At 46.2% G+C, this 21,804-nt stretch overlaps 1 protein-coding gene across 1 annotated transcript in view; it reads left to right on the top strand.

Moving 5' to 3' along the window:
* tenm2a (teneurin transmembrane protein 2a) overlaps positions 1-21,804 on the top strand; it is a 152,837-nt gene that overhangs the window by 127,275 nt on the left and 3,758 nt on the right. The window contains 19 exon segments of the mRNA XM_054596937.1: positions 1,278-1,463; positions 6,736-6,882; positions 7,416-7,626; positions 8,382-8,501; positions 9,990-10,251; positions 10,544-10,811; positions 11,985-12,128; positions 13,210-13,459; positions 13,826-13,846; positions 13,970-14,199; positions 15,643-15,797; positions 16,092-16,193; positions 16,502-16,675; positions 17,240-17,877; positions 18,153-18,328; positions 19,978-20,213; positions 20,295-20,591; positions 20,832-21,389; positions 21,523-21,792. Coding sequence (XP_054452912.1) covers positions 1,278-1,463; positions 6,736-6,882; positions 7,416-7,626; positions 8,382-8,501; positions 9,990-10,251; positions 10,544-10,811; positions 11,985-12,128; positions 13,210-13,459; positions 13,826-13,846; positions 13,970-14,199; positions 15,643-15,797; positions 16,092-16,193; positions 16,502-16,675; positions 17,240-17,877; positions 18,153-18,328; positions 19,978-20,213; positions 20,295-20,591; positions 20,832-21,389; positions 21,523-21,792 — 4,445 coding nt within the window.

Here is a 21,804-nt window from a genome sequence, read left to right as displayed (position 1 = left end):
AAAACTGATATTGCTTTGAAAAGTAGCTGAGTCCATGTTTAGACGCCTTTTATCATAAAATACTCAACTTCCACACAGTAAAGCTGGTAAGCCAACGTTGTAAGAGAGACGGCAACCTCCACCAGGCTCACAACGCTCCCCCATCTCAGGATCGCAAAAACAGAAACTTGAGCGTTTGTTGTGAGAGAAGCAATGCTTAACTTTAATAAAGACAACATTGTTCCACACTGCAGGATCCCTCAGCAGGCGTGTATCAAAACATCTGTACATACTACATTCCCACGCACCATAGGGGTTCCTGAGCACATGAGCGGGATTGTCAGATCTCACCACATGCGCCTGCAACATGGGAGCCTCCCAAACAGAGACTGTGGTGGAAGCGGAGGAAATAAACCCTGTCTGCACAAAACTATGGTTGTTGATTTTAACTGAAGGTGAACAGCTGATAAATGTATTCAGTGTAATGCAGTTTTGATTGTTTTTCTGCTTTGGGTACTTGACTTTTTTGCACGTTTAAAAGTGAAAGTTTATACAAGTCCTAATCGTGGAGGGATTACTGAACAGGCCTAACAGGGAACAGGCACAGAGGCCCAACATATCAGGAGCCCCGCTTGTCGTCAATTCCAAATGTCACTCAAAGAGACACGCACTAACCACAAAGGGATGCAAAATGACCAAGAAGAATCATGAAATGACTACAAAGAGACACAAAAAGACTACAAAGAGACACTAAATGACCAAACAAGACACAAATTACCTCAAAGGGACATAAAAAGTCTATGAACAGACACAAAAGCACTACAACAAGACATAAAACAACTACAGAGAGACACAAAAGTACCACAAAGTGACACAAAATCACAAAAAGATGTATGTCCATTGCAAAGAGATGCAAAACACCAACCAAAAGAGGCAAAAGTATCACATTGTCTATGTGTCTTGCTACTGTAGGAGAATCGGTGAGGACTTTTGCATGTCTGTGCCCAGGGGCCCTTGTCTCATGGTCAAAGGATCAGATCCCCATTGCTTTCAATTATAACAGTCAAACATGAAAATATAGCTGTTGAAACAACAGATATATGTAACCCAGGCATAAAAACCTCTTGTCTAGACATCCTTTTAACTGCAAGTCCTCAAATTGGTGCTTACTGGGCCGGATATGCATTGTGTCAGAGTGCACAAATGCAAAATAGAAAAATGCCAACCGACAAACAACATCAGCTTTTCAGTCCTGACTTAATGTTTGTGTGACCCACATCTCTCTCCGCTCCTTTCAGAGGTGTGCTCAGTCGACTGTGGGACCCATGGAGTGTGTATGGGCGGAGCCTGTCGCTGCGAGGAGGGCTGGACCGGCTCGGGCTGCGATCAGCGTGTGTGCAACCCGCTCTGCATCAAACACGGCACCTGCAAGGACGGCAAGTGCCAGTGTCACCAGGGCTGGAACGGAGAGCACTGCACCATCGGTAAGAGCCTCTGTGTATTCATGTGTGTGCGCTTGGAGGCGCATGACTGCGTGTCCACACGTGGGTGTGCACAAAAAAAACAAAAAACAGTCAGACAAAACTGGCAGCTCCTTTTTCTCTGTGTTAACGGAATGTGGAAATGAGATGTGAAGGCAAAAGGGAGACTTTGGGGAATTTAAAGAGGGTGAGGGGGGTGAGGAGAGGAGAGGAGAAAACTTCTTAGAAGTGGAGGTGGTAGGATCACAAAAGAGCAGGATTGAGCCACTTTTGGGTTGCCCCTCAACTGCACACCCCAGGACTCTTTGGCCTTTGAAACACCAAAGTTACGTGATGAAAGGTAAAACTCTTCACCTCAACAGGATAAAAAAATAAAAATGTTTGTGTGTGTGTGTGTGTGTGAGTGGGCCTTTATATGCCAGTCAATCACTGTCTCATATGACATCACTGTCACTTTGGATGGATGAGTGCTAGATTTCTGTGATTCACCCAGAATGCTTTGAGACACAAAGTCTCATTTCCCTGTCACCACAAGCACTGTGATTGCAATCTGATACACACACACACACACACGCAAACACCGAAACGCACACAAAGCAACACACATGTGCACGTATATATATATATACACACACACACACACACACACACACAGGGGAGTAACAGTTTGTGATCTCCCCATTTCCCCCATCAGAAAGTAGGGCATCTTTGACTGCAGCATCAGTCCAAGATGAAAGAGTTGTCAGGCCTCAGCTTGGCTCAAAGCACACTTCACTAGCACCAGACACTGTCGGTGTTAGCTTATCTCAGCTTGCCTGTTGTTCATTTCAGCTCTGCATGATGTTGCTTGCATTTATTTAAGAAGAAAAAAAACAAAAAGTCTCCCCATCTCTTACCTTTTGCACGTTTTCTCCCACTGCAGACCATGGGAGCATGGTTGACAAAGCAGGTACCGTATCTGACTCTGGTGTTTTTGTTTCTCTAGCCTGTGGTGGTAGAAGCTAGCTGCTGCATTTGTGGGTTTCGGCCTGGCTTGGCTCTGTAGACTCTGTGGTGCTATCTGTCCGTAGATCAGGGTGCCAGCCTCAATGACGACTCCCTGCACGTAGCGCACTCCACCCATTTCCAGCAGTGCGCTGCAGCAAGGGGCTAGCTGTCATTGAGCCTAGATGTGTTGTGGGGTACCGTAGAGCCTAGTGTGGTATCAGCAGTGTCGGGGGGGAGGGGGGCTGTGCTGTGGATGTGCATGCGTGTGAGCGTGTTCCTCTCCATGTTATTTTCTAACGTGGAAACACATCAACACATAACTCCGCTCAGGTATTCTAATCATGTATTGCATAAACACAGCTGCTTCACACGAGGAGAAAAAAAGATGAGAGCCGTAAAGAACTTTTCGAGGTAATTGGGGAATTTCATAGGCCACTGATGCGAGGCCTTAATGTGGTGTCGAAAAAATACAGAGCTGTTGAGTGTGTGCGTGTTTACATTTGTGGCAACAGTTAGCGGCCATGGAAGAGCGTCTAATACAATTATTTAGTGTGTGTGTGTGTGTGACTCAGCGCACGAACAGTATAAATTGCAGGTTTTCTATCTTTTCATCAAACCCATCCTCTCCAACTTAAGCCTAGGGGGGGGGGGGAAGACATAAAAATACTTTAGTCGGATCACACAAAGATAAACAGAAGCATGGCTAAGGTTAAAACGTTGACGCAAACAGAGAAGGGCGCAGGTCTAGGGTGAGTTGTCTCACACGCACTGCAAGAATGCTTAATAGATAGCCCCGCAGCTGAACCTCCGTCGGGTTACACAGAGCGGCACAGATTGGCTGACAGTACAGGTCCCCGGAGCACCGTCGAGAGTGTCCTCTCACCCTCTGCGCTTAATGGAATAGCTCTCATTGTTTTATGAAGAGCCAGCCCAGGGAAGTAAAAAAAAAAGGTAAATCGCGGGGTTAAAGAGGGAGCAAGACAGAGAGAGGGAGAGTAAAGAAGAACAGATGGAGCCGAAGGGAAAGCAGGGGTGACCAGGTCGGAGAACACGCGGGGTAAAGCAATCAATATAATTTCCAAGAAAGCTCATTAAGAATAGGAGGAGGAGGAGATGAGTGGAGGTTTATCCAAGGAAGCACAGTTATCCACTGCATCTATAGCAGTGGTCCTGGATTTATGGCTGTGACCTTTACTGCGTGACCTTTAGAAGAGACGGAGCTGGAAACACGGGGAATGGGGAGGAAACTTTTTAGCACAAAGTCTTCTTTTATTCTCTAAGTTCTCATTCTTTCTCTATCTTTCTCTCACTTCTTCCCTTGGAGTCTCACACAGTAGCTTTCTCTCATACACCCCGACACCCACACACACACGCGCAAGAGAGAGAGTGTGTGTGTGTGTGTGTGTGTGTGTGTGTGTGTGTGTGTGTGTGTGTGTGTGTGTGTGTGTGTGTGTGTGTGTGTGTGTGTGTGTGTGTGTGTGTGTGTGCTGACCCATAACCCAAGGCAATTTCTTCTCCTTTTTAAGGGGATTTTCATCAGAGTCCAACTGCATTAGTGGGGAGGGTGGACTTAATAGTTTCTGAAATCCCACTTTATTCTAGTTAGTATGAGGGGGGGGTATCGACTGGGCCGTGGCATTAAAGAGAGAGGACTCTCGTGTCGACCTGCCCAGGCAAGCCGATCAATGCCCGCTATGGATTGTCCTGTCCGGGTGCTTCATAAGTATTTGGCTGCTTTAAATGGCAACTCCATTTAACAGGCAATCACTGCTAACTGCCTTTGTTCCCCGAGCTCGATACTCGGGGACAATCTATTCCAGCTTGACTGTTAATACAGCGGTCCCCTGATGCAGAAAATGGTAATAATTAAAGATAAAAACCTTTGATTTTAGTCCTCTTGTTGAGATGAAAAACGTGGTTAAGCTTGCCTGCTTATCCCCCCCTTACCTCTTCTTAGGATTCCAAACAAGATGGCGCCCTGTTTTCCTCATAGTCCTCTGTTGACTTTCCCTCATCGCCTGGCGGTTGAGACACATGATAAAAAGCCAATCGGGATGAAATGCCTGTTAATTTAGCCGCTGCCACGGTTTAGATTGCGCTATTTGTATTCATAACACATGGCTTTATTGATGCGGCGATTTGTTAGAGGGCAAAATCCTACAGTGCAACTTGAGTGAAAATATGTTCATTAATCTATTGAGCGGGACTCAATGAAAATCGTTTCATATTCATAATCTCTTACTGGGTTGTTTTGTCCTCCCTCACTCTGTGTCGGCACTCACTACTACTGAGTGGGAAATGTCAGGTAATATCTCTAGGGTGCGTCGTGCTGGGTGTGTGTGTGTGTGTGCGTGTGTGTGCGTGTGTGTGTGTGTGTGTGTTTGAGTAAGTGCCTTTGCGTGCATGCACGTATTGTTTTATCAGTCAACTCTGTCTTTGCCTCTATATCCCGTGGGTAGACTTAAGAGTGTCGCATCCTGCTCCCTCATTTATTGAAGAGGAAATCACTGTGACAAGTTTGTTTGAGGCTCTTTGTGCTGCCGGAGAAAACATTGTCATTGTCTGTCATCATGCCCCCCTTCCTCTCCCTGATAGATTATAATGTGGCAAACACACAGACTTGTTTTAGAGCCAGGAAGGTGTGATTTAAAAAGATATGGGAAAAGGGTAAGACAGGCCAGGAGTTAAAGGCCTTTTTAAAAAAGACATTGATGGGCAACATTGTCCCAGCATGGATGCAAAGTCCCCTAATGGAATATGAAAATGTCATAGTGAGCTTTTCAGAAAACAAAGTATTCATCTCTTGGCATTTAGCAGACATTTGGACCCAATTTAGTAGAAATGTTTTTGGATATATGAGTAATCTTAAAGGGCCAGCTTGTAGCATTATGGGGGATCTATTGTTAGAATTGGAATATAATATTAAAAAGTATGTAAAATCATCTAAAAAATAACAACTGTGATTATTGTTACATAGGTCTTTTAAATGCTTGGCACACAGGAAAAGTTTCAGTTGGTTGCCATCTGCAACCTCAGCGCTATTTCCTGCCAAAATCCAACTCACTGGTCGTTTAAGGGGATAGTTTTTCGGAGAATATACCTTCTTGATGCCACTCTCATATCTGTCCATTCATTTTGAAGCTGGAGAGAGCTATCCTAGTTTAGCATAAAGACTAGAAACATTTAGGGAGAGCTTGCCAGGTCGTGGGGATTATGTGTGTGACCTTTTTCTTGGCCGGGCACAATAACTTGGCTGCCTGGCAACCAAGCAGTGACAAAAAGACTCCAGGAACTCACTGCTCCTAGCGAAGAAAATAGTCCTGCACATAACCCCCTCCCATTAACACAAAATGTTTTGAAACAGATTAAACAGACGAAATATAACACGTAAATTAGTGAGCTTCAGACGGAGCTGCTTCCAGTATTTATTCTAGATGTATAACTGTGTGCAAAATGCAAATTAGCCTATTTCCCAAAATGCCAAACTATTCCTTGAAATTTTTCTTTAGCATAACAACCAACCAGAAGTGACCAGATAATACTTTGACAAGATGGTGCTGCTCTCTATAATTGCAAATGTCCTCTTCCAGTCGCCCTTAAAATGTCTGCTTTTCCCTGCCTTAAAGCCACTCTTGGGTTGAGGGTGGCCTTGCTATGCTAGTTACAGAACTTTCTTGGCTCCAGGGCCTAAGATTCTGGTAGAGCTCTTTGCATAAACTAAAGTGAAGGTTTATTAGCCCATAGACTGCCACCGCACAGATACACACACACACACACACACACACACACACACACACACACACACACACACACACACACACACACACACACACACTCCATCGAACATAATCCCATTCGCTCATGAGAAAGCATTACTCTCAGGCCATCAGAATCCCATTACCTACGCTGAATCATAAGTAAGAGAGAGAGAGAGAGTGACTGTGAGAGAGAAAGAGAGTGTGATGATGGGGTGGGGCTCTATTGAGTAAGTGAATCAAGAGGTCTGTCCACACATACACACACGTAGGGAAGGTGTACATTAAAATTGACGTGCTGAATTAAATTGATTCTTGAACAATCAATACTTACAGTATGCCACCACGTGGTTATTCAATTGAGAGAGACTCATTGGTCTATCATAACCATATGAGTATGTATGTGTGTGTGTGTGTGTAAGAATGTGCGTGTTCATTTGTGTATTATCGGCGATAAAACAAACAAGCATCACCCTGCTTCTCTCCCGTCATCCCTCTCCCTCCCCTTCTCTCCTCCTGTCCTCTCCTCGCAGACGGCTGTCCTAACTTGTGTAACGGGAACGGCCAGTGCACCATGGGACAGCAGAGCTGGCATTGTGAATGCCAGACAGGCTGGAGGGGCCCCGGCTGCAGTGTTGCCATGGAGACGTCCTGCGCCGACAACAAGGACAACGAAGGAGGTGAAATGGGGCGAGCATGAGAACATTCTTGGTGGAACTATTATTTTTTACTCTAAATAGGACCATAATTTACTAAATGAACATCATGCTGTATTGAAGAAGACTTAAAACTGGCAATTTAGACCATAAACTGTTTACTGAGGTGATAAATCCAGTGAGAAGTAGGTTTTTCTCATAGACTTCTATACAATCTGACTTATTTTTGCAACAAGAGGAGTCACCCCCTGCTGGCCAGAAGAAATAATGCAAGTTTTAGGCACTTCCGCATTGGCTTTATGTAACTGGTAGCGATGACAGATATGCTATCATGTGTTTTGAGGGAGCAGTATTGGAGCGAGGCCAAAAGGGCGGGGCTGACTTTTTTTATTTTATTTTGATACTTTAAAAATCTAGTTGCCTAAAATATAATTATATATTATCATGAGAGGAGTCTCTGGAGGAGTGTTTTAGCAAAGAATCAAAGATTATCAAAATATTAAATCCTCACACCACCACCACCAACACCTCGTTATTGCTCTTTCCCTGCCCCTCAGATGGACTAACAGACTGCATGGACCCGGACTGCTGCATCCAGAGTCCCTGTCAGAACAGCCCGCTGTGTCGGGGCTCCCGGGACCCCCTGCTGGTCATCCAGCAGAGCCCGACGTTCCAGCCACGCGTCCGCTCCTTCTACGACCGCGTCAAGATGCTCGTGGGACGGGACAGCACCCATATCCTCCCGGGGGAAAACCCGTTCAACTCGAGGTATGGTGGGAGAGCACACAAACACAAGGCTACAAGCACAAGTTAGTATAAGTATTCATAGCGCATAGTTAGGTATAGCAATTGATGCAGGATTAAATGTAGGAATAGGAATATTTGTGTTTTTATTAACTGCATCCTTCATTTTCATAATTCAGGGAGTGTTTTCATGTTTGCCAATGAGATTGTTGGTATATGAATAAACGAGTGCCATAAAAAAAAAAATTGCTCCAGATCCAATGACACAAATATCAAAGAGACTTCAGAATGGTTCACAGAGCCAGTCAAGACCTCAACAAATCCCAGAGCCAAAGCAGAGCGAGCCGAGATTCCCCGTAGATTTGGTGGAGTTGCTTTGGAAGCGCTGTCCGTGGTGCTGATTCTTGTCTGCATACACTGACACATGCCAGCATCATACGTTTCAAAGGAAATAGCTCATCAAAGTGATGCTGTATATTTAAAGGTTATCCTATATGGATCAGTCCTCTTAGACGCAGCCACTGACGCACAAACATGCACACACATCCATCTACATTGTCATGGTTTGTTTACATGATTGACGGGAGCTAATCTGGTTGGCGCGGTTTGCTGATTGTCTCTAATTAATGAGTGGGGGAAGACCAGAGCAATGAATGAACGGGCGAATGGGGTGATTGAAAGATGGTGAGATTAATCAAACCGGATGATTGATGGTTAAGAAGATTGGGTTGATAGATTGACTATCGCTCTCTCACTCTGTCTCTTCTGTCTTCTTCCAGTTTGGCATCTCTAATCCGGGGTCAGGTGTTGACTACAGATGGAACCCCTCTGGTGGGGGTGAACGTGTCTTTTGTCAACTACCCCCACTATGGATACACGCTGACACGGCAGGATGGAATGTATGTACAACAGCTACCCAGCACTCCTTGCTGTAACTACCTCACCACATAGGCTGTATTATTAGATTAGACCAGATTAGATTAGATTAGATTAGATTAGATTAGATTAGATTAGATTAGATTAGATTAGATTAGATTAGATTAGATTAGATTAGATTACTATAATGATCCCATGAGGAAACTGGGCTGTTTCAGCCACAGATAATTAGATACAGCAAAAAGAAAGGGGATTCGAATAAGAGCTGAAGAAATGAATTTACAAAAACAACACAACCGAGAGTCAAAACTAAATCTCCTAAGTGAACATATATTAATACAAATGATAACGGGAGTGAAAACAAAATGAAAACAATAGAAAAAGAATGTGCAAGAAAATAGGAAAACACGATTTATAATGCAATGGATCAATCAAATGCTGAGAACAATTGCTAAGACTTTGTAAGGTAGGGCAATTTAACAATAGAAGTTTCACTCAAAATAAACATGTTGCAATATGTGATTTATAATGATAGGGCCATCACAAACTTTTAAAGCAAAAATGAAAGACAACCTTGAAATTGGATGTTTAAGTACCACAATTCTGTGCTTTAATAGCCACCTTTCGAACACGTTTGGTTAACTCACCTGACATGTCTTTCCATTCCTCCTGCAGGAATTCCAGTTTCCGTGGAGTTTTAGGCTGCTTTAATTTGACTTTTCTGTCCAGTTCTCCTCCTACAACTTATATTGAATTCGAGTCTGGCTGACATCCGTAACATGTTATTTCAAAAGTTGATTCATTGGTTCTTTAGACTGACCTCCACTCATTAAATGTGCAATTTCTGTGTTCCCTGTCTCTTTAAGCACCAGTCTCCTCCTCTTATCAGTGCTTTCTTTGCAGCATTTTTCTTCCAGTTAGGCCGAGCTGACGCTGAAACATCTGAACTCCCAGTAACATTTAATTAACCTTGTATTTCAGGGGCAGTTACTCACCAGTCTCACAAACTTGTGTCTTGAAAGAACATGTTCTGGTATCCCTGTCTGACCTTGTTTAGTTTTGATGAGTGCTATTTTCTTCCACTTGTTACAGGCTCTCAGCCGAAGCCGTCTCATACAAAGTTCTGGCCATGCGCCATGGCAGATGTGTAATTGACCTGTTTCTGTACTAATCATTAGCCCACAGCTGTAAATCATAATGTGGGGACAAAAGGTTGAAGAGCATTTAATACAATCACTTTTACCAGTGTTCTAACGTTGTGCTACTTATATTTCAGACCTATTACTGTTGTCTCGACAGCCTGTCTGTGTGTGTATGTTGTAAAAGCTTTTCGTGACATAATGCAATAATTTTGAAAATCTATTCCAGGTGTTTTTTTTTTTTTTTGATGAGTTAAAGCAGTGGAGTAAATGTTTTATTATGGAAACGAAACGCTGACAGTGTATGATCGTCCGCCACAGCACGTCCCCATCTGTACCTCATTCCCATCCTCTTCTTGCAAACCTCTCCAGGTTTGACCTGATAGCTAACGGTGGTGCATCTCTAACTCTGCGGTTCGAGCGCGCCCCCTTCCTGAGCCAGGAGCGCACCGTGTGGCTGCCCTGGAGCCAGTTTTATGCTATGGACACTCTGGTGCTTAAGACAGAAGAGAACACGATCCCGGGCTGCGACCTGAGCGGCTTCGTCAGGCCTGACCCTCTTGTGATTGCATCCCCTCTCTCCTCCTTCTTCAGCTCCAAGCCAGGGGAGAAACCCATCATACCGGAGACACAGGTGCAGTACCACTGACCTCTGGCAGCCGGCTAATCTCCCTTCTGGTTCCCTCGCTCTCTTCCCCTCTCTCCTGTATGCCTGTCTCCTGTAGCTCTCTTTCTCCTTTCACTTCTATAGCTTTCTCCCCCCATGTGTTCCCTTCTTTCTCTATTTCTTTATTTCATCCATTGTTTTTTTCCCCTTTTTTGTCCTTCAGCCGTCAGTGGAAGCGTGACCCCCATTACTCCCTCTGCCTCTAATCCCCCCCCTCTAATCCCTCTCCCCTGTCATCTCCTCTCTTTTTGTCTTCCAGGTGCTGCATGAGCAGATCGAGGTGCCTGGCTCGAGTCTAAAGCTGTGCTACCTGAGCTCAAGGACGCAAGGTTACCGCTCCCTGCTCAAGGTCACCATGACCCCGGCCGTGGTGTCCATGGGCCTGCTGAAGGTCCACCTGATGGTAGCAGTGGAGGGCCACCTCTTCCAGAAGTGGTTCCACGCCTCACCCAACTTGGCCTACACCTACATCTGGGATAAGACCGATGCGTATGGGCAGAGGGTCTACGGGCTTTCTCAAGCTGTTGGTGAGTGGAAGGGATGGATGGAAGAGAAGCTGGATTGTGGAGGGGGTGTTTCAGTGGAGTAGAAACTTTACCAGTGAGGCAGCACTGGCTATGACAGAGGGAGAGGGTGCTAATTAGGGAGCCTGAAGGAGAGCTAATACACCAGAAACCCCAGCCTCCAACTCTGCGGTATAGCCACAGTTAAGTGCTTTTTTTTTTGCTTTTTTTTTTTCATACTTCTATTTTTCATTGAAACCTTGGTTCAGTCAGCCAGCCGTAACCGCGGTGAAGGGTTATTAGCCATCAGGGTGAGTTAGCAGTTAGCCACTGGAGCAGCGAGAGGGAGTCCAGGGGAGCCTCGGTGCTATTACATTCCGCTGTCACAGTCGCTCACACATGCTGTCAGCCAAACACGGCTGTCAGGCCACAGATGCGGCAGACATCTGGGAGCTTCAGTGCGGACTAAAAATCATGAGGGGCATTCTGTTTTAGAAATGACATTCACTCAGAGGTCCCCTACTTCCCCGAGAGTAACCTTAATTTGACATTTCTCAAAGAATATAAAGCGTATACATGGTTTACGATTAGGTTACGTTTTGTTAGCGCGGATATAGAAGCAGGTTTACTACATTATTGTATGCAGTGGAGCTGAGAATGGCGCCGGCAACAACAGACTCACTGTGACTCAAGTGGGAGTTGATGTGTTAACACACTTTTCCTTTTAGCAAGTTGTAACACGACAACGCATACACACATGCATGCACGCGAACGCACTCCTTTCATCTTATCCCTTTTTGCTTATTTGTACATCTAGTCAGATCAGACTGTCAGCACATGTGCGATACACAATTGGGGCGGCGGCAGAGTTTTTCACCGTGGCAACCGGTACCCGTGTGTTTAAAGGCCCACAGGGCAATCTCTCCAATTAACAAGGTTTTTTAATTGATTATGCAGTATGTGCGAGTGTTAGTCAGGTGTGAGTGCAGGTCTTTGTTACAGGTGCTAACTAGCTTCTCTGTGTATCACACGTTTCACAACTTAAATGAACAGGGGGAAGTTATGCTCAGAAGTTTTGCACATTCCCTCTTTCTGTGTTGTTTCTGTAATGTTCATGTATTCTCAATTTTCACTTCTCTCACTTCTCTGGTGTTGTTATCTCTTTTTTCTCTCGCCTCTACCTTCTCCTATACGTAGTGTCGGTGGGCTATGAATATGAGTCCTGTGCCAGTCTCATCCTCTGGGAGAAGAGGACAGCCACTCTGCAGGGCTACGAACTGGATCCAACCAGTCTGGGCGGCTGGTCACTCGATAAGCATCATATACTGAACACACGCAGTGGTACGTACACACACGCCCATATGGACTTTTGTTTTTTTTCTCCTCTATTTCCTTCTGGTTTATATTCAGCCAGTCCCAGCAGGTTTACAGTACTGTATATCTCACAAAACTTGTTATTGTCATGGGGAGGGGGTAGACAGCATCGTGCTTCACATGGAGCCTTTTATTTTTTACCTGTCTGTGAAGATTTTCACATGAAGAGCTTGAGTTGTCTCACTCATGCCAGCCCTACTGAGTAAACATGTGCACTGGCCAATCTGCAGCAACTATTAGAACAGGGGGTGGTTGCAGAGACACGTTTTCTAAGAACTGATTTGGGATCTCTGTGGCGATGGGCGAGGGGTCATTCTTGTTGCATGATCTGCTATTCCATTACCTACACTCTGTGCAGTAATGCTAAAAGGAATGGAAATGGGAAATGGGCTGATGCAGCGTTGCTCACCTGCTGTGACAATCAATGTACTAATGGTATGAAAGCAACTGGAGAACCAGTGGTGGATAACGGTATTTGTAGACGTGGGGGAATGCATGTACAGTAGAGACATGTTTCTCCTCAGAGTGATGCAATGCAACACTTTGGCCAAAAAACTGTCTAATGTTTTGCCAAAATGTTAAAATGTTGCTAACACTGAACAAACAAGTAAACACGTGCCAGTAAAATAGCCTTGATTGCATCCTTGTGCCTTTTTTTTCGTAATATGTTGGGAGATGAACATATTAACAAGACTTACAACCTGTAGCTATGCAAATGCAAAATTTTAACATCAGCATGCAAACATGTTCCCAGTGACAATGTTTAGCAGTATAAATATAATGTATACCATCTTTGTTTAGCATGTTAGCATGCTAAAATTTGCTCGCTGGCGCTCAACGCCACAAAGTACAGAGGATCAGCGGAATGTCATTGGTTTATAATTGGACACATACAAATGTTGACCTGATGATAGCACTAAACAAATAGTTTATACATTGTCAGGGGGAAATGATGCCTGCACCAAATTTAATGGGAATCCATGGAACATTTGTCGATCCTCTAACTGAAACAATGATCCTCAACCTGCTTATGTTTGTCTCTGTCCAGGCATCCTTCACAAAGGAAGCGGTGAGAACATCTTTGTGACGCACCAGCCCCCGGTAATCACCAGCGTCATGGGTAACGGACGGAGGCGTAGCATCTCCTGCCCCAGCTGTAACGGCCTGGCAGACGGCAACAAGCTGCTGGCACCGGTCGCCTTGGCAATGGGCATCGATGGCAGCCTCTACGTCGGCGATCTCAACTTTGTGCGCAGGGTCTACCCATCTATGAACACAACTGGCATCCTGGAATTAAGGTAAAAGAATAATCTATTGGGAAGCAGATTGGGATTTAGTGTTTTTTTGATGGTGCAGGAAAAATGCAGATACAAGAAGGGCTGGTTGGATTAAGAAGTAGGAATGCAGGACAAGGAGAGGGGAAAAAGAGAATGTTTTTAGTACATTTAACATGTGGGATTTCATCCTCCCTTGAAACAGAAATAAATAAGGTGAGACACTGGGGGACGGCAGGATTGAGATGCTCTAGACTTTTCTCCAGGGTGTGTTTTTACCCGTGGTTAAATGTTGCTGTTCACACCATAGCCAGTTTTGTGTTGCTCTCCACAGACTGTGTGAATTAACATTTGTTTTGTGCTACTTTTCTCTCACTTTCTCCCTTGAAGGAATAAAGATTTCAGACACAGGTAAGATCCTTATGACAATAAATGAAAAAGCTTCTTCTGCCCATTCCAGCAACAATAGCTGCTTCAAATATAAAACTAAGCTATTGAATGAAATCATGATTGTTATTTTTCCTGTCACCTCAGTAACAACCCAACCCACAAGTACTTCCTGGCGGTGGATCCGGTATCTGGGGCTTTGTTCATCTCCGACACCAACTCCCGCAGAATTTACCGCGTTCACTCGTTGACGGGAGGCCGCCTGCTGTCGGACAATGCCGAGGTGGTGGCTGGGACAGGGGAGCAGTGCCTGCCCTTTGACGAGCGCTGCGGTGATGGAGGGAAAGCCACTGAAGCCACGCTTATGAGCCCCAAAGGTGAGCCACTGGCAAAGATGTCAACAAAATGAATCACAAATGATGCTGATGATTGAATAATCGTTTTAGTCAATCATCTGGCTCTCTCTGAATCCTGTCTCTAAAATGTGAGTGTTTGCTGCCGTTTTATATTATTAAAAATCGGATAGCCTTTGGTTTTGCGCTGTTGTTCAGACTTAACAAGGCATTTAAAGATGTCCCCTTGGGCTTTGGGAAATTGTGACATTTTATTGACTTCATTTATAATGAAGCTAATCGTTAGTTGCTGCTCTAGGGAGGCTTGATAAGGCCAGTACGGCCAATAACCTATATATTAAGTTATGATTACAGAATCATAAATGTGTTGCATGTCAGTGATTCTTTAGATTTTCATGATAAAATGATGGAAATAGCTGATAAAAAAAACTGCATTGTGATATTCAAGACATGTAGATTGAGGTGCCTTACATTTTCCTGTTTCCCGGAGTATCATTTGTTTTCTCAACGTGCCTATAGTGTGACTCAACTAAAGCAGGACAGACACAGAAGGAGGTTATAAACCAGGTTAATGTTAAACTTATTAATGGAATGGTTTTTGTGGATCACTGCATTTGAGAACATTGTGACACCAAACTGTCAAGGATGTCACACTGTCACATTTCCCGCCTGTGACACCAGTGTGTGTGTGTGTGTGTGTGTGTGTGTGTGTGTGTGCGTGTGTGTGTGACTGCACATACACGTACTGTACGTATACATACAGTATGTGTATGTGTAGAGTGTTAGGAAACGGCAATGAGCCACTGATTCCCTCTAACCTGTCACAGGTAGAGTCAGCCAGCACACACCAGCTTGCCCACTCTGCCTTTTCTCCGTCTTTCTCTCACTCTCATTTACAGCGTGCCCTTCGCTGTTTCCTCCATCTGTTGTTGTGTATCTCGGTGCGTCTAGGAGTTATTTCAGGGCACACTTGCCTTGAACAAACACACCTGTCTGAATGCCTTCTGCCTGTTAGCCCGACGAGGCTGACACAGCAACAGTGGTAAACGCAAAAAGAAAAAAAGTGAAAGGCAGAAACAAATGGAAAGTAGGAAAAGGTGGGGAAACAAAAAAAAAAAAAAAAAAAAAAAAAAGATGCAGCAATGGGAAACCGAGAAAGGAAGTAGAGTGCTACAGATCACTTGCCTTTCTAAAGAATATGCTTGCAGTCTACGATTGTCCTCTGGGAGGAGCATGAGCTGAGCTCCACATCCCGATGACTCACTTATCCAACAGTTCAATGCCCCCTCCATCACCTTGTTCCTTCTCATTCGATGAAGCATCGAGCAATTCAGCTGTCAGGGCTGCTATCCGTTTCCAGCCGGTGGAAAGAGTTGAAGTTTAATTGACTTAAAAACGTCCAAGGGTCGCCCCCTTGATTCTGAGTTATGAGTCGTCACTCACGGTGTTCATCTTCGATTTTGACAGGTATCGCGGTGGATAAAAACGGGCTGATGTACTTCGTGGACGCCACCATGATCCGTAAGGTGGACCAGAACGGCATCATCTCCACTCTGTTGGGGGCCAACGACCTGACTGCCGTGCGGCCCTTGAGCTGCGACTCAAGCATGGACGTCAGCCAGGTACGGAGGTTTGGGAGGGGACGAGAGGTGAAGGCGTGATAGATGATGATCTAACGGCCCTGCGAGTGCTGAGCTAGGGCGATTATGTGGACACGGGCCAGCCAGGAGGTCAGGCCGGGACTGATTTAGGGGGGGATTAAAGAGTCCATGGATAAATGAATGGATCAGGAGTGAGTGAGGACAGCAGTCACTTAAAAAAATAAGGAGGAGACTTGTCTGAACCTTGGCATCCTTTCAAAACGCACCCTCAGCGTCGATATTATCTCATGTTTAACTTTTGTTTCTGCCTACCAGGTGCGTCTCGAGTGGCCCACGGACTTAGCGGTGAACCCCATGGACAACTCTCTCTATGTCCTGGAAAACAATGTGATTCTGCGCATCACTGAGAATCACCAGGTCTGTACCACAAGGCCGGATCGCCCCTGCAAAACCCTTAGGGTGGCTTTGACAGGATTTAGTCCCAATTAGGCTCTCTCAAGCCAATTTAGAAGTAAAAGTTCATATTCTAACATAGTTTTCTAAGTTTTGCAATGGTGGTTACATTACTGATTAATTAGCTCTTGAAATGTTCTACTTTCTGGGGACTTACTTCATTATTAAAGTTTGATCTGCACTGTTGCGAGAGCAGACCACGGCTGAACATCTCTACCATTTTCCTCACATTGTTTGATCGTGGATGTGACGTTCTCTGTCTTTGCCCACAGGTGAGCATCATCGCAGGTCGGCCCATGCATTGTCAAGTGCCAGGTATCGACTACAGCCTTAGCAAGCTGGCAATACATGCGGCCCTGGAGAGCGCCACAGCCATCGCCCTGTCCCACACCGGCATCCTCTACATCGCTGAGACGGATGAGAAAAAGATCAACAGAGTCAGACAGGTATGAGATTAAGGAGTGCTAAAACACAGTTCAGGGCTGTAAGCTGGTGTGGAGGCTAGAACTGCTGCCTCACAGGGTTCAATTCCTGAGCTAGATGGGCCTTCTGTGTGTGGAGTTTGCATGTTCTCCCCGTGTTAGCGTGGGTTCTCTCCGGGTTCTCCGCCTTCCTCCCACAGTCCAAAGACATGCAGCTAAGGTTCATTGAAGACTCTAATTTCCCCGTAGGTGTGTGTGTGTCCCCTTGTCCCCTTAACAGGATAAGGGGTTAAGGAGAATGAATGAATGAATGAACACAGTTGTTTGTCTGTGCAGTTGTTTTAGAGTGAATTTTTTGGTTCAAACTTGTTGGCTTGCAAAACTCACAGCACAGCTGGTCGGGCTGTGTGGGTTTTTAAAGATAATCTTTTTGTTTCAGATCTCCAGAGACTACATTCAGCTCGGGCATTCCCTGTTTTGATAACTCAAAATGAATTGTGCTTTCGGGGATACATCTTCTTTCATCGAGTTCTGACTTATCGTTAACCGTCTTTCCTCTTCCACTTCCTGTCTGTGCGTTTCTCTCAGGTGAGCACTAATGGAGAAATCTCTCTCCTGGCTGGTGTCGCCTCCGACTGCGACTGCAAGAACGACGTCAACTGCAACTGCTTCTACGGCGACGACGGCTACGCCCCCGACGGCGGCTTGAACTCCCCCACTTCCTTGGCCGTGTCCCCGGATGGGACCCTCTTCATTGCCGACCTCAACAACATACGCATCAGGGCAGTGCGGGCCAACCGGCCGGGCCCCGCCGTCTCCAGCATTGGGTACGGAGGTGCGGCGCAGTACGAGGTGGCGTCGCCTAGGGAACAGGAGCTGTACGTCTTCAACGGGGAGGGGCTCCACATCCAGACGATCAGCCTGGTGACCGGGGAGCCGCTCTACAACTTCACCTATGGCGCGGACGGAGAGCTGGCCATGCTGGTGGACAACTGCAACAACACAGTGAAGGTGAGAAGGGACGCCCAGGGCCAGGGAGGAGGGGCCGGCCTGCTCAGGCTGGTGCTGCTGCCCGAGAACCAGGTTGTGACCCTCGGGCTGGACCCCACCGGAGGGCTGCGGAGCGTGTCGGCCATGGGCCAGGAGGTGGCTCTGATGGGCTACAGTGGCAACACGGGCCTCCTGGCTACCAAAGCTGATGAGACCGGATGGACCACGTTTTACCAGTGAGTGTCTGAATGTGTGCCTGTAATACTTTATTACCTATCTGAAATAGAAAAACAAATGAGTCTAACAGCTTTAATGGTCATCACGTTCTGGTGCACTCCCAATTATTCACCTCACACAGTGTGCTGCTGCCCCCCAGTGTTAGCTTTCATAACTGCAGCCTGTTCCTCTTAGATGACTTGCTATGTTCCTCTCTGGCAGTGTGTGTGTGTGTGTGTCTATCTATCTGTGCAGCACAATTATGAGCGTGTCCTTTACCTTTCCCACCTCCCAGGTACGACAGCGAGGGCCGCCTGACCAACGTGACGTACCCGACGGGCATGGTGACGAGCCTCCACCGCGAGATCGAGCGCTCCATCAACATCGACATCGAGAGCTCCAGCAGAGACGACGACGTCACCGTCATCACCAACCTGTCCTCCGTTGAGGCCTCGTACACGGTGGTGCAAGGTATTTAAAATGTTTTAAATACTTGAGGAAGTGCAGAGGATGTGGCACGAATGTGTAGTCATCAGCCTAAGGAAGTCTATGATATTATTATTCCTTTTATAGAGATAAAGTTAAAGTGGGTCTGTTCATATGCTGTCAAAGCTTTGGCAAAACAACTTCATCTTATTTATTTTTTTAAAACATCTGCGTGGTGAATATGCGGCCAGCCCTCTGACTCTAATTGAAAGCCTTGTAATTTTCACTCAGTTATGTGCATCCTCGAGGAAATGATTTTTCCTCTCTCGCTCTCCCTCTCATGGAGTAGAATTACCAATATATAGTTGTTAATCCCAGCTGGGATCGTCCCGCTTTTGAATATCATCACAGCAAAATTCATTAAGTCACGCAGAATGAATCCTCCTCATCCCTCAAGCTTTCTCTTCAAACACACACACACACACACACACACACACACACACACACACACACAACACACACACACACACACACACACACACAAAAGAGACGCATAGACATACAAACACAGCTCTCAACCCGTTCCCAGGATCCCTGAGCTTATTTGGTCGGTTTAAAGAGGAAGGAGAAGAAGGAGAATAATTCATGTCACACTACTTGACCAGTGGCATGACAGAAGAGCGAGTGCAGGCCGCGGTTTATATAGAAGTCCGAGAGAATAAATTGTAATTGTATTCACTGATCCACCTGCGTTGCGGAAAGGAAAAGGAGAGAGTTGTTCACGGAGCTGCAAGTCATTTAAGGTTTCCGCCGCACTGTGTGGGTTTGTGCACAGCTCTCTGCTGACATACTCACTTAACCATCTCCCTCTCTTTCCGCTCTTTCTCGCTCTCTTCATTAACTCCTCCACAGTGAATTCTCGTTGGCCCCTCAAGCTCTCGATTCTCTCTCTCTCTCTCTCTCTCTCTCTCCCCCCCCCTCGCTTCTGTTTTATTACGAGGTCGCTCAGACAGAGAGAGCAGGGGAGATTTATCTAAAGGCTGTTGCTGCCAAGTCAATGGAAAAAGCTTCACTTGTCTGTTTGAGGCATTGTTAAAATGGGCCAGGAGCTTTATTACAAATTGGCCTTATGGATTACTGTCATTTATGGCGGGGCTTCAAAGGGAGACACCATCTGATCCCCTAACCTTTTGTTAATGAAATAAAATAAAAAAAGAAGTCCCCCCCACCCTTCATCTAACAGATATTTCTGAACCGAAAACAATTTTATCTTACTTTCAATCACATCATTGTGATCAGGATGACATCTGATGGAAATTTCTTCCTCAGCATTAGGCATGGGCTTATCTTTTTCCATTCTTGTGTTTGAGAGTGAGTCATTAAATTGGAGTAATAGGGAGATTGTAGAGAGAGTGAGTTTAGACCAACTATTTTCATTCAGAATATTTCAGAGAGCTGGTTCTTACTGACATGAGCCTTAGGCTTAAGATTGGACTCTTTTCCTTTTTTAATAAAATTGAAATTTTCATGCATAACATCATACACACATAAACATGGCATACATTAAAACCTATTTAAATTGAATTTCCTTCATTCCTTACAACATGGTCACTCTGTCAGACGTTGATAGAAGTCATCTGGTCCCACCGGTGGCTACCTTTCCTCACCATATACCTGTCTGTCTCCCCCTACAGACCAGGTGAGGAACAGCTACCAGCTGTGCAACAATGGGACCCTGAGAGTGATGTACGCCAATGGTATGGGCATCAGCTTCCACACGGAGCCCCACATCCTGGCAGGCTCTGTCAGCCCTACGATCGGTCGCAGGAACATCACCCTGCCCACCGACAACGGCCTCAACTCCATCGAATGGCGTCTGCGCAAGGAGCAGACCAAGGGCAAGGTCACCGTGTTTGGCAGGAAGCTTAGAGTGAGTTGACTTCCCACTGACGGCCTTGTTTAAAAAAATAATAATACAGTTATTAACCTCCCCTCTCTCCCTTTTCTTTAGGCTCACGGCCGCAATCTTCTCTCCATCGATTTTGACCGCAACACGCGCACAGAGAAGATCTACGATGACCACCGAAAGTTCACGCTGCGCATCATGTACGACGCCCAGGGCCGGCCGGCTATGTGGCTGCCCAGCAGCAGCCTGGCGGTGGTCAACGTGTCGTATTCGGCCACCGGGCAGCTGGTCGGGCTGCAGAGGGGGAGCATGAGCGAGAGGACGGAATTCGACCCGCAGGGACGCATCGTGTCTCGCTCTTTCGTGGACGGGAAGGTGTGGAGCTACAGCTACCTTGACAAAGTAAGAACATTAAAATGATCATCTAGGTAACAAATCTCAGCCCCCACAAAGGCAACTGCAAGAACGAATGCTAATTTGAATTGCAGAATTGAGTGAAGTAATACATCATTTTCACAGTTATGAAGATTCAAATTTGTCAGCTGAGAACAAATTACTGCCGCTGCTATTTCACGGGAGGCAAGTCATCCATTGATAATGCTGTTGTATTAATCTGGATTGTGCCTCCCTCTCTGCTTCCAGTCCATGGTGCTGCTGCTGCAGAGCCAGAGACAGTACATCTTTGAGTTTGACGCCTCGGGTCGGGTCACAGCCGTCACCATGCCCAGCGTGGCCCGGCACACCATGTCCACACACGTGTCGGTCGGGTACATCCGCAACACCTACAACCCCCCGGAGAGCAACGCCTCCATCATCCACGACTTCAGCGAGGACGGCCGACCTCAGGCCACGCACTACCTGGGCACCGGCCGCCGCGTCCTCTACAAGTACGGCAAGCTGGCGAAGCTGTCAGAGATCGTGTACGACAGCACCGCCGTCACCTTCGGCTACGACGAGACAGCCGGCGTGCTGAAGATGGTCAACCTGCAGAGCGGGGGCTTCTCGTGCACCATCCGCTATCGCAAGATGGGGCCGCTCATCGACAAGCAGATCTACCGCTTCAGTGAGGAGGGAATGGTCAACGCCAGGTTTGACTACACCTACCACGACAACAGCTTCCGCATCGCCAGCATGAAGCCGGTCATCAGTGAGACGCCCCTGCCCGTCGACCTCTACCGATACGACGAGATCTCTGGAAAGGTGCAGAAATGTTCCACTGGTTTGCTTTCGAGCAATGACAAAATGATTCAACTCGCATATCAACCTTTGTGTGTGAATGTACCTCCTGTGGCTGCCAGAGGACTCACGTTTTTTCTTTCCTTCCCTTCTACAGGTGGAGCACTTTGGAAAGTTCGGGGTCATTTACTACGACATCAATCAGATCATCACCACCGCCGTCATGACGCTGAGCAAGCATTTCGACACCCACGGTCGCATCAAGGAGGTCCAGTACGAGATCTTCCGTTCGCTGATGTACTGGATGACGGTGCAGTACGACAGCATGGGACGGGTGGTGAAGAGAGAGCTCAAAATCGGGCCCTACGCCAACACCACTCAGTACCGCTACGATTATGACGGAGACGGACAGCTGAGCGGTGTCAAGGTGAGTGTGGAG

The sequence above is a fragment of the Anoplopoma fimbria genome, chromosome 4 (assembly GCF_027596085.1).
Source record: "Anoplopoma fimbria isolate UVic2021 breed Golden Eagle Sablefish chromosome 4, Afim_UVic_2022, whole genome shotgun sequence".
Lineage (NCBI taxonomy): Eukaryota > Metazoa > Chordata > Actinopteri > Perciformes > Anoplopomatidae > Anoplopoma > Anoplopoma fimbria.
Note: the sequence above shows the minus strand (reverse complement) of the source record. Positions and strands in the feature narration are given on the sequence as shown.